The 20,516-nt window shown below is 39.2% G+C and overlaps 1 protein-coding gene across 1 annotated transcript in view; it reads right to left on the bottom strand.

Moving 5' to 3' along the window:
* The window catches only part of LOC145452922 (receptor-type tyrosine-protein phosphatase kappa-like), a 47,156-nt gene extending 35,494 nt beyond the window's left edge, over window positions 1–11,662 (bottom strand). Inside the window, exons 1-6 of the mRNA XM_080331055.1 lie at window positions 11,143–11,662; window positions 9,377–9,573; window positions 5,885–6,167; window positions 2,247–2,352; window positions 2,058–2,156; window positions 11–114 (exon numbers count right to left, since the gene is read on the bottom strand). Of these exons, the coding sequence (XP_080187181.1) occupies window positions 11–114; window positions 2,058–2,156; window positions 2,247–2,352; window positions 5,885–6,167; window positions 9,377–9,573; window positions 11,143–11,233 (880 nt within the window). The 5' untranslated portion in view covers window positions 11,234–11,662. The remainder of the gene's footprint in view (window positions 1–10; window positions 115–2,057; window positions 2,157–2,246; window positions 2,353–5,884; window positions 6,168–9,376; window positions 9,574–11,142) is intronic.
* Window positions 11,663–20,516: the final 8,854 nt, after the last annotated feature.

Raw genomic sequence — 20,516 nt, 5'->3', positions numbered from 1 at the left:
ATTATATTACCTTTAACGGACACATTCGCAAAGTTCGATATTCCGGCCGACGTAGCGTTACGCGAAACACACCGATACAGTCCTTGAACTCTATCTCTATCGACAGAAGGAAACCTAGGAAATAAATAGAAAAAATTAGCCCGAACACATCACGCCAAATATAAACAGTCACAGGATGTAGGAAACTCAAATCCAGAGACAATCATCATATTAAATCGTCAGAAACCACAGCGTTCTATAGTAAAACAACCCAGTGTCGGTGACTCATAACAAAATAAAGCTCGTTACAGGCAACACAAGTCCGTAAATTTTCACTGTGAAAGATAATAACATAATGAGACGCGACAATATTGTTGGATCATAATCCACCAAGAGTTAATACCGTACACTCACATGCAGACATGGAGAATTAGATAATTTTAGCTGGCTAATCAGACTTGTTACAGTAGAATGCCGATAATATAGTTCTAATCTAATTTGTTAAATGTTTCTTATCTAATTTAGAAAAGCAAAAAAATTTCTAGTTGTCTTTGTCTGCTCACAGATTGTGATCCTATTTTCAGTAGACATTCAGACGTGCGTGTCTGCACAATTGAATTTCATATCCATGTTTTGGATGGACTAGAAATTGGTATGATAGAATGAGATAACACAATACAATACAATTCAAGCTGTATTTATAAACGGTGATTTCAGCTTGTGTATCACCGTCAAAATACCTCTACAAATGACACCTTCCACGCTATGCTATAGCTACAGTGCGTCTGCATCTCCCATTGCAAACCAACCATTATGAGATTCGTTGCGTACACAGATATGTCATTAGATGTATTTTTGCGATGGGAGACTAGCTATTTCAAATACAAAATTCAAAACTATCAATTCAAAATTAGATACGTCACGCTTCAAACTACGACTAAATGGGAAAGGTCTGTCACCTTGATATATACGGTAGTGGAAATAATTTAGATAACGCCATGAATAACGGGCTAATTGGGCTATTTAAATATGGAAATCCATCATTTTCCATAAGTACTCCAATCAGAACCGTTTTTCATCTGAAAAAGTTAATCCATTGAGAATTAGCAGACCGGTACCATCGATTGAACGTTGAGAAATCCGATTTTACAAGAAATTAGATTTTCAATTGCAAATTGAGTAGCAGACAGCCTCTTGGAGGTGCTAACTCCAGTACGCAATATCTTCATATTGACGTAAACCCAGACGTATTATTGGCTGACACTATGTTCCAATTCTCTACTAGTTGCTGACAATTACAACTGACGAGTGTCGGCCGAAAACTATTTTGAATTATTTTAAAATTAACACATTACAACCCAGGAAAGTTCAAAACTTTGGATACAAGGTGGATATTAGGGGTATTAAAAAATCACTTTTTCTCTCTCAAATTGCACTGGCTACTTGATAAAATTGTTAGATTAGGCCTACCTAATTTAAGCCTACACACCGAATTAGGTTCAATTCCAGCGAGTAGCCTCATTGCTACATGAGAAGAAAGTTTGTTTATTATATGAAAATAAACAACAACAAAAATTTGGATTTGAATAAAATAGTATTTACGGTGGGCACATCTATAATAAATAACTAGAGAGTTGGCCACCGTAAATACTATTTTATTGATAATACAAATTTTTCGACAGCAACAACTCCGCTTCCACTGGATGGAATTGAACCAAATTTGGTGAACATCGTTTCTATAGACAATCTCACACTTTCATGGGGTGAACAGAAAATTTTGAAATTATTTTGCAATTATTTTTATACAATAAATAGAAACTTTCTACTCCTGTAGCAATACGGCTACTCGCTAAAATTGAACCAAATTTGGTGTGTAGGCTTAAATTAGGTAACCTAACAATTTTATCAAGTAGCCAGTACAATTTGAGAAGAAAAGTGATTTTTGAACACCCCTAGTGGATATACTGGCACCGTAGCATAAGTGTTTTGGACGCTGCAATATCCTCCCCCAGTATAATCCATTGTGGATAAAAAGTCTGAAGATATCGCTATGGTGTGAGATATCAAAAGAAACATACGTAAAATTCACGCTCAAGTGGTCTTTGTAGCTCTTCTGAGTCGTGGGCGTGAATTCGTCGCCGGTGAATTTTTGTAAAATAACAGTCTGGTTTGCTCTTCTGAAAACAAAAATCACCCGGCCGTGAAACGTCAGGAAATCAATAGTAATAAGCCGTTTAAACACGAGAGAATAAGCGGAAAAAGCTCACCTTTCCCCATCCCCGAGATTGTGTCCCCACAACAAGCACTGCACTGTGACGTCTTGTCTTTGGTTCACTTCTTTGTCGCTCACTCGCAGAAAGTGAGGGGTGGCGTCTGTGACAATAGGATAAAAGGGACAATGGAACAATACAGCGCAAAGTACGTTAACCTCATTTCAACCAATTCTTACACGAGATTTTGGTAGGTTAACGACTTTTTCTTGTATTATAAAATGGAATTCAACACAATGATATCAAGTAATATTAACTATTCCTTTCCAGTGTCCACTCCGTAAACAGATACTAACTAGGTTAATGTTGAAGAAATGTTACCATTAAACTAAAATAGTAACATACTAAAACATTACTAGTAAAATACAATGTATTTGAAGCAGATTTGGAGAACTAGAAAGTTTTCATCTTTTTTTTAAATTTGATTATATTATAGCTACACAGATTTTTCCAAATTAGACTAGAATTAGAATTATAGCAACACCGTATTTCCGAATTATATTACGATTACGGACTTGGAATTTGAACCAATTTCACTTCGCATCGATTCACAAGCACGACAATGGCAAACGTCTGTACACCAAGATAGGCTCGTTTGGCACTGTACATAATTTTTGCCAATGAGACTAGAATTAGAATTATAAGTAGAAAGTTTTTGCAAATTAGATTAGAATTGAAATTACAGAATTCGCGAAAACTTGGGAATGGAATCAAGCTCACATCAGAGTTCATTTAATTTGTCTAATTGAACAACTAGAATTATCTAGTCGCCCATTGTCCAAAACTGATCTGAAGAAACTCTCGAACGTGAAGTCATAATTGGTGATTTGTTGGTATATACAAAGACAAAGTTCTTTGGAATTGTCTACTAGTTGCTGACGATTATATATTATTCAATTGTATAGTAATACACAATGATCACCATTATATGGCATGCATACACAAGTACAGGCCTATTCACAGTGAGTTATTTTTTCTTAAAAACAGTCTAAATGTAAGCATGGCACAACGAAATTGGTAGTTCTCAAAATTATCTGTAATGCGCGCAAAGATATTTGTGAAGCACGCTAAGAATGTGCTAACAGATTACAAACGTGATAAATTCCGTGCAGGAATTTTCCAGTGATTTGTCAGAGGCCAGTTAAGTAAATCATGATATCATCATCAAAATTCAGTTTGATACTTTCCAGTAATAGTAGTAGTATAGTAACATACTAACATTCCAAGACTGATATCAAAAAGAATTGCGGAATTGGGACATTACAGTACGGTATAGTAGCCGATGGCACCTTGCTCGAAGATATCGAAAATATCACATCATCAACTAGCATCTCTTAAGAAGGCAATATAATTGAGTAGAAATATGATTCTCCAATAGTCCAACTATCTCAAATTCATCTGAATGAATACATTCAGGCAACATAATTCAGAGATATCAAATCCGATAATTCCACTGCACTTTGTTACTCTAAGCGTCTTGATAACATAAACATTAGTAGCATTTACTCACACCCTAGAACTGATAACACATACTGCGAATGCGATACCAGCACACTGAGCACAGCCATACAGATATAAACTAAGAATAGATCTCAACTAGACAAGCCATCTTTAAAGAACAATGATAGGGACACAAATCAGGACGAGGTAGACATGAAATTTCCGTATAAAATTTAACAATAATCAGGAAGTGGTGGTTAGATGACAATTTTGATAACTGGTTTTCGATGGGTTAATCGAGGATAATTAACTGAATTTTAATAAGAACAGCAAAATCCTTTGGAAAATCATAAACTTGTGATGAGATTTACCAATGATCAATAGCTACATTTCAAATTGCGCCTCCCACATTGTAACTGGTTTATGATAACCAGCTAATGATAATTGATGTTAATAGTCTAATAAATAAAATAATTGAAATGAACGGGAAAATTGTATTTGTATATCATTTTACGTTACCTTTTAATTTATGTTTAGGTATTGAGTTAATAAATGATTTTTCAGTGATTTTATTGTCCCTGTTGAATTTTACCATTTAATGGCATTTAATGACATAGGAAATACCTTGAAATTCAACAGATCAGTAGCCTAATCAAAAATTGGAGATATTACAATATGATTAAAATACACATGACGTGCAAATGATTTGTAACACTGTAATAGCGCTTTACCAGATCAGCTGTTCCCAACGTGGGCGATGCCCCCCTCCCCAGTGGTTGGTTTTGAGAAACGGGGCCGAAAATGACAAAGAGGACGGGGATTGGGGGGCGACAACGTCCGAAGAGGGCGATAGGGGGGGGGGCGAGATATCAACACGCATGTAATGTACAACTTAAATATCTAATCAAAAAAGTTCTTTGACTACTTCTATGTAGAAACAAGCCGGGCCTACAACTAGGCCTACATCACATCACAGGAAGAGAAAGGGAGAAAATGATCATCGCATAAACAATGTTGTTTCTCTTTGATAGTCACAAGATTAGACACGAAAATTCCCTAATTCATTAGTCTACCTGAAATCCTCAACAGACAGTCTGAATTAACCCGTGAAATCATAGTGCTAAATCTGAGATTTATTAGTTTAGAGATGCTCCGTTACCCACTTGAATGTATCGATCATTTAGCCTTGTTTTAGACAGAGGCGTACAAAATGTTTGTTTGTTGTTGGCCTAACAGTTATCACTTACCAGTAGAGTGTTGAGGAGAAAAGGCAAACAGCCTGACTTCGTGAATGAAGTAATATAACAAGCAGATAATATTTAGGTACAAGCCTCATTTCTTCTTTATCAAGATCAATCTTTACAGATGACTACCCAAGATACGGCTCAGAAGCATAATAGTCAAATAACAAATTTTTAACTTCGTTTAAACAGTTTGAAGGCAGCATCACCGCTAAATAACTGCTGTCACACTCATTAGTCATGTTACATAGAAACTATGTATGTCACATAAGTACGAATAAAAATATATTGAAATTCAGCCAAAAACATTTCGATTTATCTCAATATGAATACATCACTATACTCAATTCTATACTGAAGTTCCGTACCTTAATAATTTTCTGTTGTAATAGGCTATCAACTGATATTTTCATCAAAGCAGGATTTTTTCAAGTTACAAATTATACTTGGTTATTATCTGGTTCTAATCTAATTTTTAAGAAATGCTTATTTGCTCGAATTCTAATTCCAATCTAATTTGTGAAATATTTCTATTTCCTAATCTTAATTCAATTTTACGCGAATTCGGTAATTTCAATTCAAATCAAATTTGTAAAAAACTGTCTACTTATAATTTTAATCCTAGTCTAATTTGGAAAATTGTGTAGCCAGCCGATAATTATAATTCTAGTTTCATTGGAAAAAAAAAATGTAGGCCTACAGTGTACATCACGAAACGAGCCAAGCTTGGTGTACAGACATCTTGGAATTGTTTACTTATGAGAGTAAGCACTGATTTGTTGCGGACTGAAATTGATTCAAATTCGAAAACACAGTATAGCTGTAATTCTAATTATATTCTAATTTCGAAAATAACTGTGTGGCTATAATTCTAATTCCAATTTAATTAGAAAAAGCTGAAAATTCTCTTGTGGTCCAAAACTCTGCACACCGAAGCAGACAGCACCTACTTACCGCAAGCTGTATTGTCAATGACGATATTATCCAGAGCAATAACTCCAGGCGTCGACTGCGCAATGTTAGCTTCAAACACCACTTGATACTGTCTTGGGTTCAACGCCAACTGCACTTTCGTCCAGCCTCTCTGGCGAGTCTCCGACGAAGACTGCCACACTGGTAATTCGTGCTTGGCGTTCTCGTGGTCCAACACGTACACATTCAGGGAATTGGCGGGTTCAGTGTCGTTCCCGGTGAGGCCGCCTTCGATGTGATATTCAAAAGAGTAACAGTGGGTGTCCTGTAAAATATGGATTTACATTTTAATGATACATTCATTACGTAAATACATTAAAACCAGAATCGTAACCAAGTCAAAAGTCAATGTCACTAACATAGTTTTGACTCGAGTCAAGTCGAGTCATTTATAATTTACTGCTAAGTTTGAGTCCGAGAGCAAAGGACGAGTCCAAGTCATTGTGTTCACTGTTGAGTTTCAAGCTCGAGAAATGTTCAACCCACTTTTTACACCGTTACATGGTCAATATCGAATACCTTGCGTTCATAATAAACCAATGTTACTCACTCTTAACAGTTTCTGGGCCTATTTTTCAAGTAACAGTTACTGATAGACGACACACCAATAATATGGTAACTTTACTGTCCTTCGAAGTTGAAATGAAATGCCTGTCTTGGTAGTCAGAGTCTCGAGTCATACAAAAATTGACTTGAGTCGAGTCATTTTCTGACAGTCATGTGAAGTCAACAAAAAAATTCGCAACTTGATTCATTACAAAACTGATTAAAACCGAAATCTTTTCGAGCTCTTCTCTTAAAAATGTGGATTTCAATCGATATACCAACTATCTTGAAATTGGATCAATAGTAATGTTCTCAAAAGGGGACTAATAGATTGCAATTACTAATTGCATGGTGGAGAATGAGCATCCAATCAGCAATTTGCAAGGGTTTGAAAGAAGACATCCGATATTTTTATTTCAATTCAATTGAACATGAAAATTCTCATCACCAAACTTTGATTAAAATACTTATATTATCCCATTCCATTTCTTTAGACTAAGACACGATACATGCTATCAATGAAGCTTGAAAATTAGCTACATCGACCGCGAATGGCAGAAGTCTACTGTTGTCAAAAGGTTCAAAATAAGCATCTATCGCGATCGCAGATAAAGGTCCAACAGAGCCGAGACAATTAACAAGTCAATAGGCAGTAAAGGAAATGACGATAATGTCATATTGTACCGAAATTGCCAATACAAATTTCCTCAGTCTAGTTTGACCACTGAAAGTAGTGGTGTACCGTGATTGAAATAGGCTAGCCAGCGAGGAAACATAATAGATCCCGCTGTGAACTTTGAAGAAATCAAACATAAATCAGATAAGCCTAGAATATGTTTACACAACAATATAAATTGGACGAATAGTGTTGACAACAGTAGATTTGACGTGAATCAGATAGTCTAAGTTTTGTGAGGAAGTCATACTCCTCATACTATCAAAAAAACCATTGTTCCCATTTGATGGATAAATTGGATAATTGGTTCTGTTGAATGAATCAACGGCGTGAACACATTAATGACAAGAATTAGGTTGAAGACAGTAAAGAATCAGGACAACATGATATGGTAGTCAAGATCTAGATATCATCAGATGATATCAATTTATACATCATAACCCATGACTACAGAATCAGGACCTACACTGTCGATAACATGAATGTGCTGTAGCTTCACAAAATATTCAATCATATAATCAAACACTGCTTAGTGAGCTTTGCATCATCACTACCTGGTACAGAGATTTACACACGGATATTCAACCAAAAATGTTTTATTATTATGTATATAAGAGAGGAATAAACTATTTACGAATAGGCAGTCAATTCCCTTAGCAGCTATAAACTCTCCCCTAATTGTGTCTGATACAGCTACTCATAAACCATAACTCACATAATTCTATGTTGGTTGTAGTTGAATAACACGTATCTATGTGTAACAATCGTCAATTCAATTTTTTTCACTATTTAAAAGCACGCCTATACCATACTAAAAGTCATACCCGAATTACATATTGCTGGATTTGTTGACTCAACTCTCTAAAACAAGGATAGTTCCAATACCTCCGCACCGTGTGGGTGGGAATGATCACACAAAATAAATATCATGTAGAAGCAACACTGTAATCATGTACCATTATGCTAATAGACTAATCTCTCTATATAGCAAAGCGCTGTTGAAAAACAGTCACATGGTTGAATTTAATTTTAACAATGTAGTGTATTGAAAATTTGATGTCATTGTAATGCATCTTTGGCCTAAGATTGACTGACGAGAGATTAAAAAGCTTGTAGCCACCGTTTCTCAATGTAAAGTGGTGAAAATGAATGATAAATTTGTAACTTTGGTGTATAGAAAAAATACATTCACAGGACAATTATATTCTTTGAAATTTGTTTGGTCCGAAAAATCGTAAATAGAACATGATCAGAAACTCTATCGTTCACCGAGTCATTCATATACACTTGAAACAAAACTAGAAAAATCAATTCAATTCAATCGGCAAGACAAACAGCAACTAATTTTCGGATCAAAATACAGTCAAATTTCCGATCTATTCACACCATCTGTGGTTAAGAAAGGTGTCAAGCATTTCTACTCTGCAATTACATGGTTAAACCTCACACAATATACTACTCCACCAAAACCATTTTGGTGAAAACACAAAACACACTCATTAGGTGGAGTGTACAGGATCACAGCACTCTAGTCATGATGTAATCTCAAATAAACTTTAACGTCTGATGAAATTTTTACTGCTGTTCGAATGTCGTGGCTCTCTGAGGAAAACGGGTGCTGCCAAATTGTTTTTCGCACCTTCAACTTGAAATTAAGACCACATCATATTCAGAGTACAGTGCCCCAATAATTTATGACTGAGACTGTGAGCTCCACCAGGCGGACTTTCACAGCTAGCAAATTTTCAGTTTCTTTCTAAATTTGACTAGAATTAGAATTATAGCTACACCGGTTTTTCTGAATTAAAATCACTGAATTCGCAAAAAATTCGTAATTAAATCAAGTTCAGTTTATGTCAAACGGCAAACGCCTGCTTGTTTCGCACAATATAGTTCTCCTGTAGCATTGTCAGGAACCCAGGAATTATATCAGAATTAAAGCACAAGAACATTTCACATATCGTGGTATGCATATTGCATATTTACGTACAGATTGTGTGTATGTACATCACGAATCGGTGTACATAAAGGACAAAATATACAACGTCCTGTTATTAATTAGATTACAATTGGAGTTAGAGCAAAGAAACATTTCACAAATTATATTAGAATTAGAGAATTTGAGCCATAACTCCTCACCTTGAAGCTGGGAAGGGCGTGCTTTGAGTGACTATTTAGCAAACAGAAATTGAGTGTATATTACATTTCCATATGAATCAGTACAATCAAGCTATAACACACTGTTGACATACCCGCTGACGCATCTTTACGCTGTAAAGCCGTGCTTTTTGACCAGGTTCATGCATCTCGGTTTTCACACTCATATAATGCTCTCCGTCATTATCTTCCAACGTCCAGTCAAAGAAATCATCGTTTTCCTTGCGTCCGAGAGTATATCCACACATTTTGTTTCCACTATCAGCGCTTGTCACTTCAAAATCGCATGATCCTGAAATAGAAGGTTAAATTGTTTTATTAACTCGTACATGGATGATTATGAGATATTTCTCCACCACAATATTGAAATGGAATGAATAACACTGGGCAACAGTTTTGAACGTTTTATACAATAACCACAAAATATTAAAAGCAACTGGACATGTTACAGCTTTCGTGTACTGGATACATTCTAACAAATTTCTGACGTTATAACGTTGTCAGTAATTGAATTTCTAATGACCTATGGTCGAATGAAGACTCATCTTGGTAAATTTGAAGAATCGTGGGCAGACATCTAACCTATTAACTACAAAGTAGCAATCTAGTTAGTCAGTTGACTACTGGTATTTCGGGCAGCTGTAATGTAGGCCTAAATCTTGAAAAGCGAGTAGCTCTAGTTGTGGTTTGAGTAAAATTAGTTGTGGAACAACTACAAAACATGCGTCACGTGTGTTCTTGGAGCTATACCTAGCTTGAAGTCATCACTACTAACAATGGCGTGACCAAGGGGCGGGTTCAACCCCCTCCCCCCATTTACAAGTCGAAATGTCGATTTCTTGGCTAATTTGCAGTTCCGTTATATGTATAATCCATCATTAGTTAGTTGTGTTTCAGTTATTTAGTTGCGGATTATCAGAGGTTCTAGTTCTTCTAGTTCTCATTTCGAAAATCCAGTGTGCTTATAAGTCTGATAAGTCTGGATACCAATTCAAGCGTCTCTAGAACTTTTAATGTCTTTGCCATTTTTGGAAAGGAAAGGACATAGTTTATTTTTGTCCTTGATGTTTTTGCGGCATATACACCAACTCATGATACACATGCACACGATCTGCGCATATGCATACCATGAGTGCATGATGTGCATATGCCGCTGGAAAAGGAAGGTACAGATATAGCCTTGTATGGCTTTCTAAGTCTTGCACCACCCCTCCATACTTTCCCATTAATGCATGAGCGCCATGCGGGGAAGTCATGGATACCAGTGTTACTAATCAGGTCTTTGGTCTGACCCGGCTGGGGATCGAACCCACGACCTACCGATCAACAAGTCGGACACTTTACCATTACGCTGTGAGTTTCAGGATAACAATATCAGTGTGAAGATTTTTGTGATGTCACACATAGGCCTGCATGGTCTTTAATCGTTTGTTTGCAGTCAACAATTTTGAGCCAATATACAGGATAGTTATTTATTACCTATATGTTGCCAGGTAGGGTGAATAAGTCAATCCAATTACCATACATGACATAGGCCTACCATATGCAATGAAAACATTGCAGTCTCGTGTCACAGGGTCAGTGAATGTTTTGTCAAGGAAGGTTGGTGTTGCAGGTCGCGTAAGCTACGACAGGTAAGAACTCAACATGTAGCCTAATACAAGAAAGTCACGTCGTTTTAGATAGTCCGGTAGGGTTGTTGCTCTTTGTGAGCTACTGGGTTCTTGCCAATTGTTACACCGCTTGTCCCCTATAGCAATTTTGCATACTTAATGCCACTACACCCCAAAGACCTAATTGTTAATCTTACTGTTTTGTAAATGGTAAGTAACTCATCAGTGAACTCAGATTGTATACCTACCAATATCTAGCACCATTGCAGTAGCATGGAGTGGAACATACAGCATCAACGTGATAATGACGCGGGTCGTCTTCCAGATGATACGTCCCATATTAATAATTCACTTCAGGTGCGGTCCAGACAAAACGCGACACGGGATGACAAATACACAACAAAAATTGACTATGGCTTCAGTCAGTCTTTCACTCCATGGTCACACGATCAGATTCGATCACGATCAGTTTAAAATATAAAACAAATCTGAATAAATATGTCAGTCAACGTGATCGAAGAAAACGCCGTGAACGCATCGTGGCTATTTAGCGCGTACGTTTGACGGACATAGACCAAACGCGATATCATGCAACGATTTGATAACCTTCTATAATCCCTCACGTATGACATACATACGAGGTACCTTATATCACACTTGAATCAGATCTACTCGCAGAAAATACCAGTCAAACCACGACATCTTACTAACTCAGCATGTAAGCCGCGCTTTCACTCTGGTAACAAACCTGGTCTTAAACGAACGTTTCTAAATAATTCTCAGCCGTGCGCTAAGAAATAAATAAATCATACTTCCTAGTGGTGGACACAGAAACAATACTGACAAAATACTACGCGTAACAACGACAATAGTAGCCTTCGGCCACACGAGCTTACGACTTTGATTTCGTGTCATAAACGAAGCTCAGCGAGTGTGGGATAAGTTACGTTTAAAAGCGAGACGGTCCATTAGCTCTTTGTTAACATCTAGCGAAATGTTCGTGTTCAGGTGTTTAGGTACTAGGTAATTTCTTCGGATCAATACATCACAAGATTGCGATACAATGGATATCAGTATCAGTTTATTGAGAATTCTTATCATTTCAAAACACCACAAGACTGCGATACCATGAAAAGATAGAAAGGTGTCGAAACGACTTGAAGTAGTCTTTGAAATCATACACCCACCTGGGCCTAGGATATGTAGAGGATGCATGCATTGTATTTACACAGAATGAAGAGCAAAACAAAAGAATATAAAAACGGCAAAATGAGGTGACATGTTACGGAAGGCGCGATCCATTACTTCGTTTCCATGCTCGGCCGATGGGCCCATTTTCGAGAGACTCGGCCGACGAACGAGAGAATTTTGTTGCGCATTTACAGTGATGCACACCCACGTCGGCCGACTCGTCGGCCATCGAGTGAATCCTTCGGCTTAGCCCTTCGGCCATGCTTGCGCTGTGTCTTCGATTAGCGAATTGGTATTCGCTACTTACAATACACTTTTCGTATCAAATTAACCATGGCTGCACTCCGGGCGGTTCTTGGACGCCTTGAGAAACCAAGAATTATGATCGCAACGGAATTTAGTAGTACCGGTACCGCTACGAATTACCCGTAGGCTACCGAAATCTTCGCGATCTGATCACATACGCTGCTGCCACAATTCGAGGGTTTGTGTTCTGGTGCATGGATACATTACAAACTATACCGTTTGACCACAAACTAGGTAAACTTATTCACATTCCCCTGGTAAGCAAATCATCGACACGACACTGGACGTTTATGTCTGAATCATGACGACGAAACAGTAGTACCGGTAGACTACTGGAGAAGTTACTATTCTGTGCTCAAAATTATTGGACCACGATATCCCATATCTATATCTCCCACATGCTGAGATATGCCACCAATTTTCATCTTTTATCCATCTTATTTTATCTTCTGTTAGTTTTAAGCAATTGGTTCATCGTGACTATTTTACATGTTGGGTGAATTTCGTGTTCAAGGTCACAGCGTGTTGTTCGATTGAATGACCGCTACAAGTCATCTCGGCTCATTCCTTCCGAGTCATTTTATCGCAATCCTGTGATTATTATGAAATTATTACTGAGTAAGCAAGCCCAAAACTTTACCGCGAACGCTTCGTCCACCTAGTTCGGCCAAGTCACGGTCGGATTACGCCTGGTCATGGAAACACGGCCGACATGTACAACGCATGCGTCATGGCCTTTCGGCCGACTGTCGGCCGAGCATGGAAACGAAGTAAATGTCAGGTCGTGGTGCGGTAAATTTGAGGGCCGACTAGTATGGATGTCGATGTCGAAACGAATCATCATCATCATCATCATTGGTTTATTAGCAATTTTATCAGTTCAATACACCACAAAAATGCGATACAATGAAAAGACAGGAAGATGTCGAAGCGACAAGGAGTAGTCTATGGAATCTGACACCCACCTTGGCCTAGGCGATGTAAAGAGGAGGCATGCACACTGAATGAAAGTAAAGAAGATAGTATAGAAGAAGAATGCGACAAGAAATAGGGCGGCATGTCATGGCGGGAAGCAAGATCGATAGGTCAGTCGTGGTCCGGTAATCTTGAATTGGAGTAGTTCTTGTTTGTGCTATTCATGGTATTTGTCGACTACTATGGTCATATTTTGGCTACGCCAGGCCAATTTTCTTCATTTTTATTCCGTAGATAACGGCTTGTAGTATGGCCCACTTCTAGGCATATATAAGACACTGCTTACGCTTACACGGGTGAGATGACGAGGAGGAGCATAGATAAACTTCACTTAGGTAGGAATTCTGGAGTCGACCTCAGTCGGACTCGAACCCGCAACCCATTGGTGTTCCAGTACGCTACCTCGCCTATCTTAGGGTTACCATATTTTTGTGAAGCAAATTCCGGACACTCCTTAGCGCCCACTAGCGGATTTAAAAATGAGGTATAACCACTGAGCTCTATAAACATATAACACATTGTCTGTCAATATGACGTCACACTAGCAAAGCATTGCCCAATGCCCATCGACTGCATACAGCATTGGTACGCGAAGGTCTTCCAGGTGGTACTCGATTAGAATCTGTTTTTTTTTACCGTGGGTAGTTATTAGTTCAGGAAGAATCATGATTTTCAGTTTGGAGAATTCGCCGTCGTCGTGGTAAGGTCTTCGTCGTGGGTAGGGGCAATCCCACCAATGACGGCCTACGGAGAAGAGATTTAATCGTAAAGCATTGGAATTCTTACGTAACCAAATTCCGTTTTAATATATTTGACCACTAGAATTCCAAATGGATCCACGCCTTAAAATGGGCAGTTTATTTTTTGTTTCGCTGCCTTCGGCAGCACAACGCGGTGGGAGCATTTTGACCGCCTTCGACGTGCTTACCTTATGTAGGTGGTACGCGAGCACTGCATAAAACCTCGAAATGGTACGTGGGTGAAAAAAGGTTGGTAACCACTGGTATACATGAATGGAGTGGGACATTAGGTCACGAATTGGGCCATCTGTAACGTGAGCTCTGGTGATTGCTACTTGGTAGGAGGATCTACAATAAATTTCTCCACGGGCCGAATGAAATCGTCTGACGGGCCGTGTCTGGCCTGTCGGGATTGTGTTTGACAGCTCTGCTATACTGTTAGGTCTGATTATGTGTTTTAATCAGGTCCGAAACAACATTTTTCTGCCCCCTTCCGCCCAAAAAAGAACTGAATTTGGGCCCACCACAGGGTAGTCGATGTAACTTCTTGGGCACTTACTATATGCATTTGGCTGTTAAATTTTATGAATGAATTCTGTCAATTATATTGATTCTTCCATATATTAGGCAGAGGTGGTCAAAGTAGTCACCGTCGCTACTCAAGTAGAAGTAGAAATAACGCCGGAATTTCTACTCAAGTAGAAGTAGGAGTGGGGGTTCACAAGTAAGTAAGTAAGTAGGTATTGCACGCTTATTTATGCCTACAAAACAGAAAACGGTCAAGTAGAAGTACAAGTAGTCTAAAATCATAACTACTTAAAAAGTAGTGTGAGTAGGCAAAATCTACTTCAAGTAGTTCAAAAAGTAGAAGTACTTCGTTGCTGACCACCTCTGATATTAGGCTACTATAAAATGCACCATCAGGTTGCACATCCGATGATTTTCAACCTTTTATGGTTGCGACCTCATTTCCAACTTGAAAATATTCCGTGGCCCAGCTCAAAACTTGAGAAGCTGATTACTAACAAAAAATCAGCTTGCCCAAACTTACTCACTGCCTAGGAAGTTGATTATGTCCAACATCGTCGCGATCTCCAGATAAAGGCAAACGACCCCAAGATTCCGAACGACTGTCTGTGACTGAAGCATCTAATCGACCTTAACCAACTATAGGAATATACCGTTAGCTTTTAACTGCGATTACAATCAGACTTAGTTCAGTAATGATAGTTATTTAAATTTATTTTCATTATTTTAGGCCGGGGGTTACTGGTGCCCATAATAATATCAAAATACGTTGCATTAACTCGCGCGTGGCGCGAAGAAGAATATTGAATAGCATAAATCTGCTTGAAAATAATATTGTTTATGTTGATTTACGAAAAACTTTTGAACCTGCTTCAAGCCTTCAAAATTCTGGACATTTAGGCATATTTTAGCAGGGTTGTAACCAAGTCACAAGGCTCCGAGTCACAAGTCAATCTCAGTTTTATAGTTTTGACTCGAGTCAAGTCGAGTCATTTTCAATTCACCACCGAGTCAAGTCCGAGTCCAAGTCACCGAGCAGAGGGTCGAGTCCAAGTCATTGTGTTGACTGCCCAGTTTCCAGTTAAAGGCTTGTTAAATCGACTTTTTATAACTCTGTTTGGTGATATCGAATGGTTCGCATTTATAATATTCTAATTTTCGTCATTTCTAGCAGTTTCTGGACGCATTTTCAAGTACCAGTACCAATAGACGAAATCCCAATAGTGTGATTACTTTACTATTCCTCGAAATTACAATGAAACGTCGGTCTTGGCCTTCTGAGTCTCGAGTCATATGACTTGGTTCGAGTCATGCGCAATGACTCGAGTCCAAGTCGAGTCAATACACAAATTGACTCGAGTCGAGTCGAGTCATTTCTGTATTTTGAGAAAATGACTCGAGTCAAGTCGACTCATCTGAAAAACGTGACTCGAGTCGGACTCGAGTCGAGTCATGACTCGAGTCATTACAACCCTGTTAGAAATTCCTCCCGGACGCAGATTTTTCAGTGAAATTCCGGACGTATGGCAACCCTAGCCTATCTAGAATTTGAAAACAGACAACTGCACCTGGTTCTTCTAAGCCTAGGTATCGGACAGTAGTGGTCAGCTCGGCGTATTTGAAGAGGTAAAGTCGCTAAACTGCAATCCATTCCGTATCTGCCGGGCCCAAACCACATATTCGGGGTGGTCCGGTTCAGTGGTGACACTCGGTCAGTGGTCACTTCATATGTCAATGATATTCTTGGTTCCTCCCAATTCAGTACCACAGTCTCTGCAGACGACATTCACCTTCTCACCCACGAACAACAGCCCAGAGTACATGTGTGGTCTGCTGAAAGCAGACTTTGTGTCAAGCTAAAAATTTCGTCATCCATGCGGCGGATGTCCCATAGTAGCCTTCGGGTTAACGCTGCGAAATCCCAATTATTGGTCGTGAATTCCTGCGATATCCTAACCGTTGACATCGCTGGCCAACCAATTTCCAACACTAAAAATGCCAAATACCTTCGTGTTTTACTGGATTCGGACATGTCCTGACAGAGTCACATACAATTACTCAAGCCACAACTATCGAAGGTATGTGGTATATTTCGTTGCCTTAGCTACACTCTGCCAGTCAGCGTGCTCTTGATACTCTTCAACACCTTATTCCTATCAAAGTTACAATACGGAATTCTTTGTTGGGGTGCTGCCTGCAAGAATACAATTGACCCACTGCAAAAACTTCAACATCGGATCATCCGTATCATTACCAAAGCCCCCCAGGGGCCTGGATATGCAACTGATAAATCGCTTCTCAAAAGATTTGGTGTTCTAAACTTAGAAGATATGAGTAAGCTAGAAATTGCCAAGTTTATGCATCAGTTCCATTGCGGTCAATGTCCCTCAAATTTCAACGACCACTTCACCATGGAGACAAAAGTGCACCCAGTAGGCCTACAGCACACGCGCGTCAACGAAGAACAACTACCATATGATCAGGATTGAATACAAGAGAACGCATTGCTGTATCAAGTTTACCAGACCCTAATTGTGAACAGCATCTCACCGGCTAGCCGTCAGTCGTCGAGCATGCGATGAAAATATGATAAACCTGATTGATTGATTGATACAGAAGCAGTTAGAAGACATTCGGATGGAGAGACCGGAGAACGAGTCGTGTGCGAACAAAAGCAAGCTTACGAAAACCCGGCCACATCCGTCTGAGCGGTGGTTCTAGGAATATAGACTGAACTATATACTGTACAAGTGTACAGTACATGTACGCAAAGTGTCTATTCTTTTCATTCGCAAAGCAGTTGTTGGATATAAGACGCCCATGACCAGTGGCATAGGAACATATGCTGCCGACCCTGGCTTTCGTCGAAAATGCTGCCCTAAGTAGACTGCAGCAAATTTTGAAATAGTCGTCGAAGCAATCTTTTCAATGGAAATACTATTGCTCGAGAAAGAAGCCTCACTGTCTCAGTGTTAAGGCCAAAAATAAGACACAAAATGGAGAACAGGTGTATTAAGCAAATAGAAGCTCAATAACCCTCTTTGAATTCAACTTTTCGAGCTTCTACAATTAAACGCCCGAAGACTTGTACAATGTACACCTTCAACTTTTCTTGGTCTGCGGGACCAAATCGTTATCTGACGCAGAGCCATAACTACCAAGTGGGTGCTACCAGTGGCGGCTCGTGACAATATCGGGTGGTGGGGCAAGGGCTGCGAGCGACTTTTATCAACATGACGTCACAATGGCGTTTTCCAACGTAAAAAAGTAACTTTATGATGCTCACATGAATTTCCCGACAACAGTGATTTTAACGTAGGTGCCGCGAGAGGTTTGCCGGTGAGCCGTGACTTGAAGTGTGGTAACAAATGTTTTATTCATTTATTTTTTAACAAAGGATTATTTTACAAAATGTACGTGAACTAAGAATCGTCCCTATGCCACGAATCAAGTATCAGGTCATCCTTAGTAGCATGCGTTATGATTTCATGGTATAGTTATAGATTACGCAAATCGATAGACCCTAATTTTTCTAAGCCCGTCCGAAAGTGTTTCGTACACGATCCTGGTGTGTTACGACCACTGAGCTGGTGGTTACGACCAGAGATGGGCGGATTCCAAAATTTCGGGATCCGAATCTATCCGGATCCGGCTGGCAATTGGAAATTCATAGTCCAAAGAAATCCGGCTGGTGAATGTCCAGTTCGGAATCCGAAAAAATCCTGCCAGAACAATGCTAATTAATCATATCACAGCAAAAAAATCGGGCTAAAATCCGACCGTCACCCCAAATTCAAAATCCGGATCCAGTCCGGCCAGGTAAAAAAAACATTGAAATCCTGCTCCGGCTCCTGAACCGGACTGTGGCCATCTCTGGTTACGACCAGGTGATAATAGGCAACCAAAACGTAGGCACCCGGCGTACGATTGGATCAATAGACTGGACAACTTCTAGACCTCTCATTTTCGCTCTAAAGACAACTGCGTAAACTACGTACGGAGCAAAGATTCAATACGATTCATGTTCGCACTTGACTTGACCTGACTCATTCCAATGACTAGAACTCGAGAGATTGCGTAAGCCTAACTGAAAAGGTCAACGAGTTCGGACACATACGCAATTGTTATCTCATAGATTGGGCCTGTCATATTGAATCCAGAACATCAATTTGAATGGTCTTTGAAGAACTAAGGACAGCAGCCTCGGAACTTCGGTCTCGGAACATCATAGGACATTTTGGCCTTGAAACTGGAGACTGTGACACAACACATACGGCTTACAGTCTATAAGTCTGCTGCGAAATCGCCGTTGGAAAATATACTAATCAATAAATACATGAATAAAAGCCGTAACTTAGTATACTGTTACAAGAAATCATCGAGAAGTAGCATACGCAATCTCATAACCCATTCCGGTATGGTACACTGTCAAAATCAATACAAACAGACGAACACCGAACTTTGAGTAAAATAGATCGAGGAATAGGCTGATCGAATGATCAGCTGTTAGCCGACATCGAAAATGAAATAGCTATCGCATTTGACAGGGGATTGTAAGCAAATGGTTTGAAGGCCACAATTTCACAGTGAAATGGACATTGGCGAACATAAAATTATGTGAATATTTGAATGCAAACCGAGAATCTTGGTCAGCTGTTTCATGCGATCATCGAGATATACCATTGGAAATATCATCACCGATCTCGTTATGGAACGCAGACTATAGATTAGCACAGACCGACACCGGCTATTGCGTGAGATCCGCAATGACGTAGGTAGGCTAAGTATCAGATCAGCGCGCATCTCTACCATACTCGACCTCGAAAACGAAATAACTGCCTCAATCATTGAGTGTCAACTTTAAGACTTGGCACCGTGTTCGATACTAAAATCCAGACATACCGTGCGAAAGCTCATGACAGATCTAGGTATGGAACATCGTTGAAATCAATAGAGACCAGTAACGGCTTTTGCGTAAATTTGTTGGCGATAAATGAAGAGTCAGCTCTTACTCGACTTTGGAAACGAAATTACCACCCACATAGTTCAGTGACAAACTTAAAACTTGTTACAGCGGTCGATACTAACACTTATCGTGCCAAATGTCATGACCGATCTCGGTATAGAACATCGTCAAAATCAATGGAGACCAATACCGGCTTTTGAGTAAAATCTGTTTGCTTTACTATGTACATGATAGATCAGCACACACTGAACTTCGGAAACGGAATTACTACCATTATCTTTAAGTAGCAAGCCTGAAACTTGGAGCAGTGTTAAATACTACCTTCACGACATATCATACCAAGTTTCAAGAAATATCATGGTGCGAAACACCGTCAAAATCGACCTATTCCAGCAAAGGTCGACTCAACGCATATTACGGTAACCGAGTTCAGATATAGATACGATTGTTACATCACACCTTAGGGGCGAGCAAGCATATTTGCCCCGGTTGCTCGGCCATTTTACGAATAGGAGAGATATTCATATTGAAATGAACCCGAATATTTTCGGCTGACACTCGTCAGGGGTAATCGTCAGCAACTAGTAGAGAATTGGAAAGAACATTGTATATCAACAATCGTATCACAAAATATGACGTCACCAGCATGAAATTTCGAATGAGAGAGCGTTCAATGTACTATTTTTAGGTGATACACGAACTCCTTTTGTTGACAGAGTTTTGGTTGGTGTATTTTGATAAAAGTTGATTCCAAGGCACACAAATGGAATTGTGAACGGCCTCGACCTACGATTCGAGGCCGTTCACAATTCCATTTGTGTGCCTTGGAATCAACTTTTATCAAAATACACCAACCAAAACTCTGTCAACAAAAGGAGTTCGTGTATCACCTAAAAATAGTACATTGAACGCTCTC

This window comes from Botryllus schlosseri, chromosome 12 (assembly GCF_051294905.1).
Source record: "Botryllus schlosseri isolate E-star chromosome 12, Bs_hap1, whole genome shotgun sequence".
NCBI classification, from domain to species: Eukaryota; Metazoa; Chordata; class Ascidiacea; order Stolidobranchia; family Styelidae; genus Botryllus; species Botryllus schlosseri.
The sequence above is the reverse complement of the archived record's forward strand: the minus strand, read 5'-3'. Positions and strand labels throughout refer to the sequence as shown.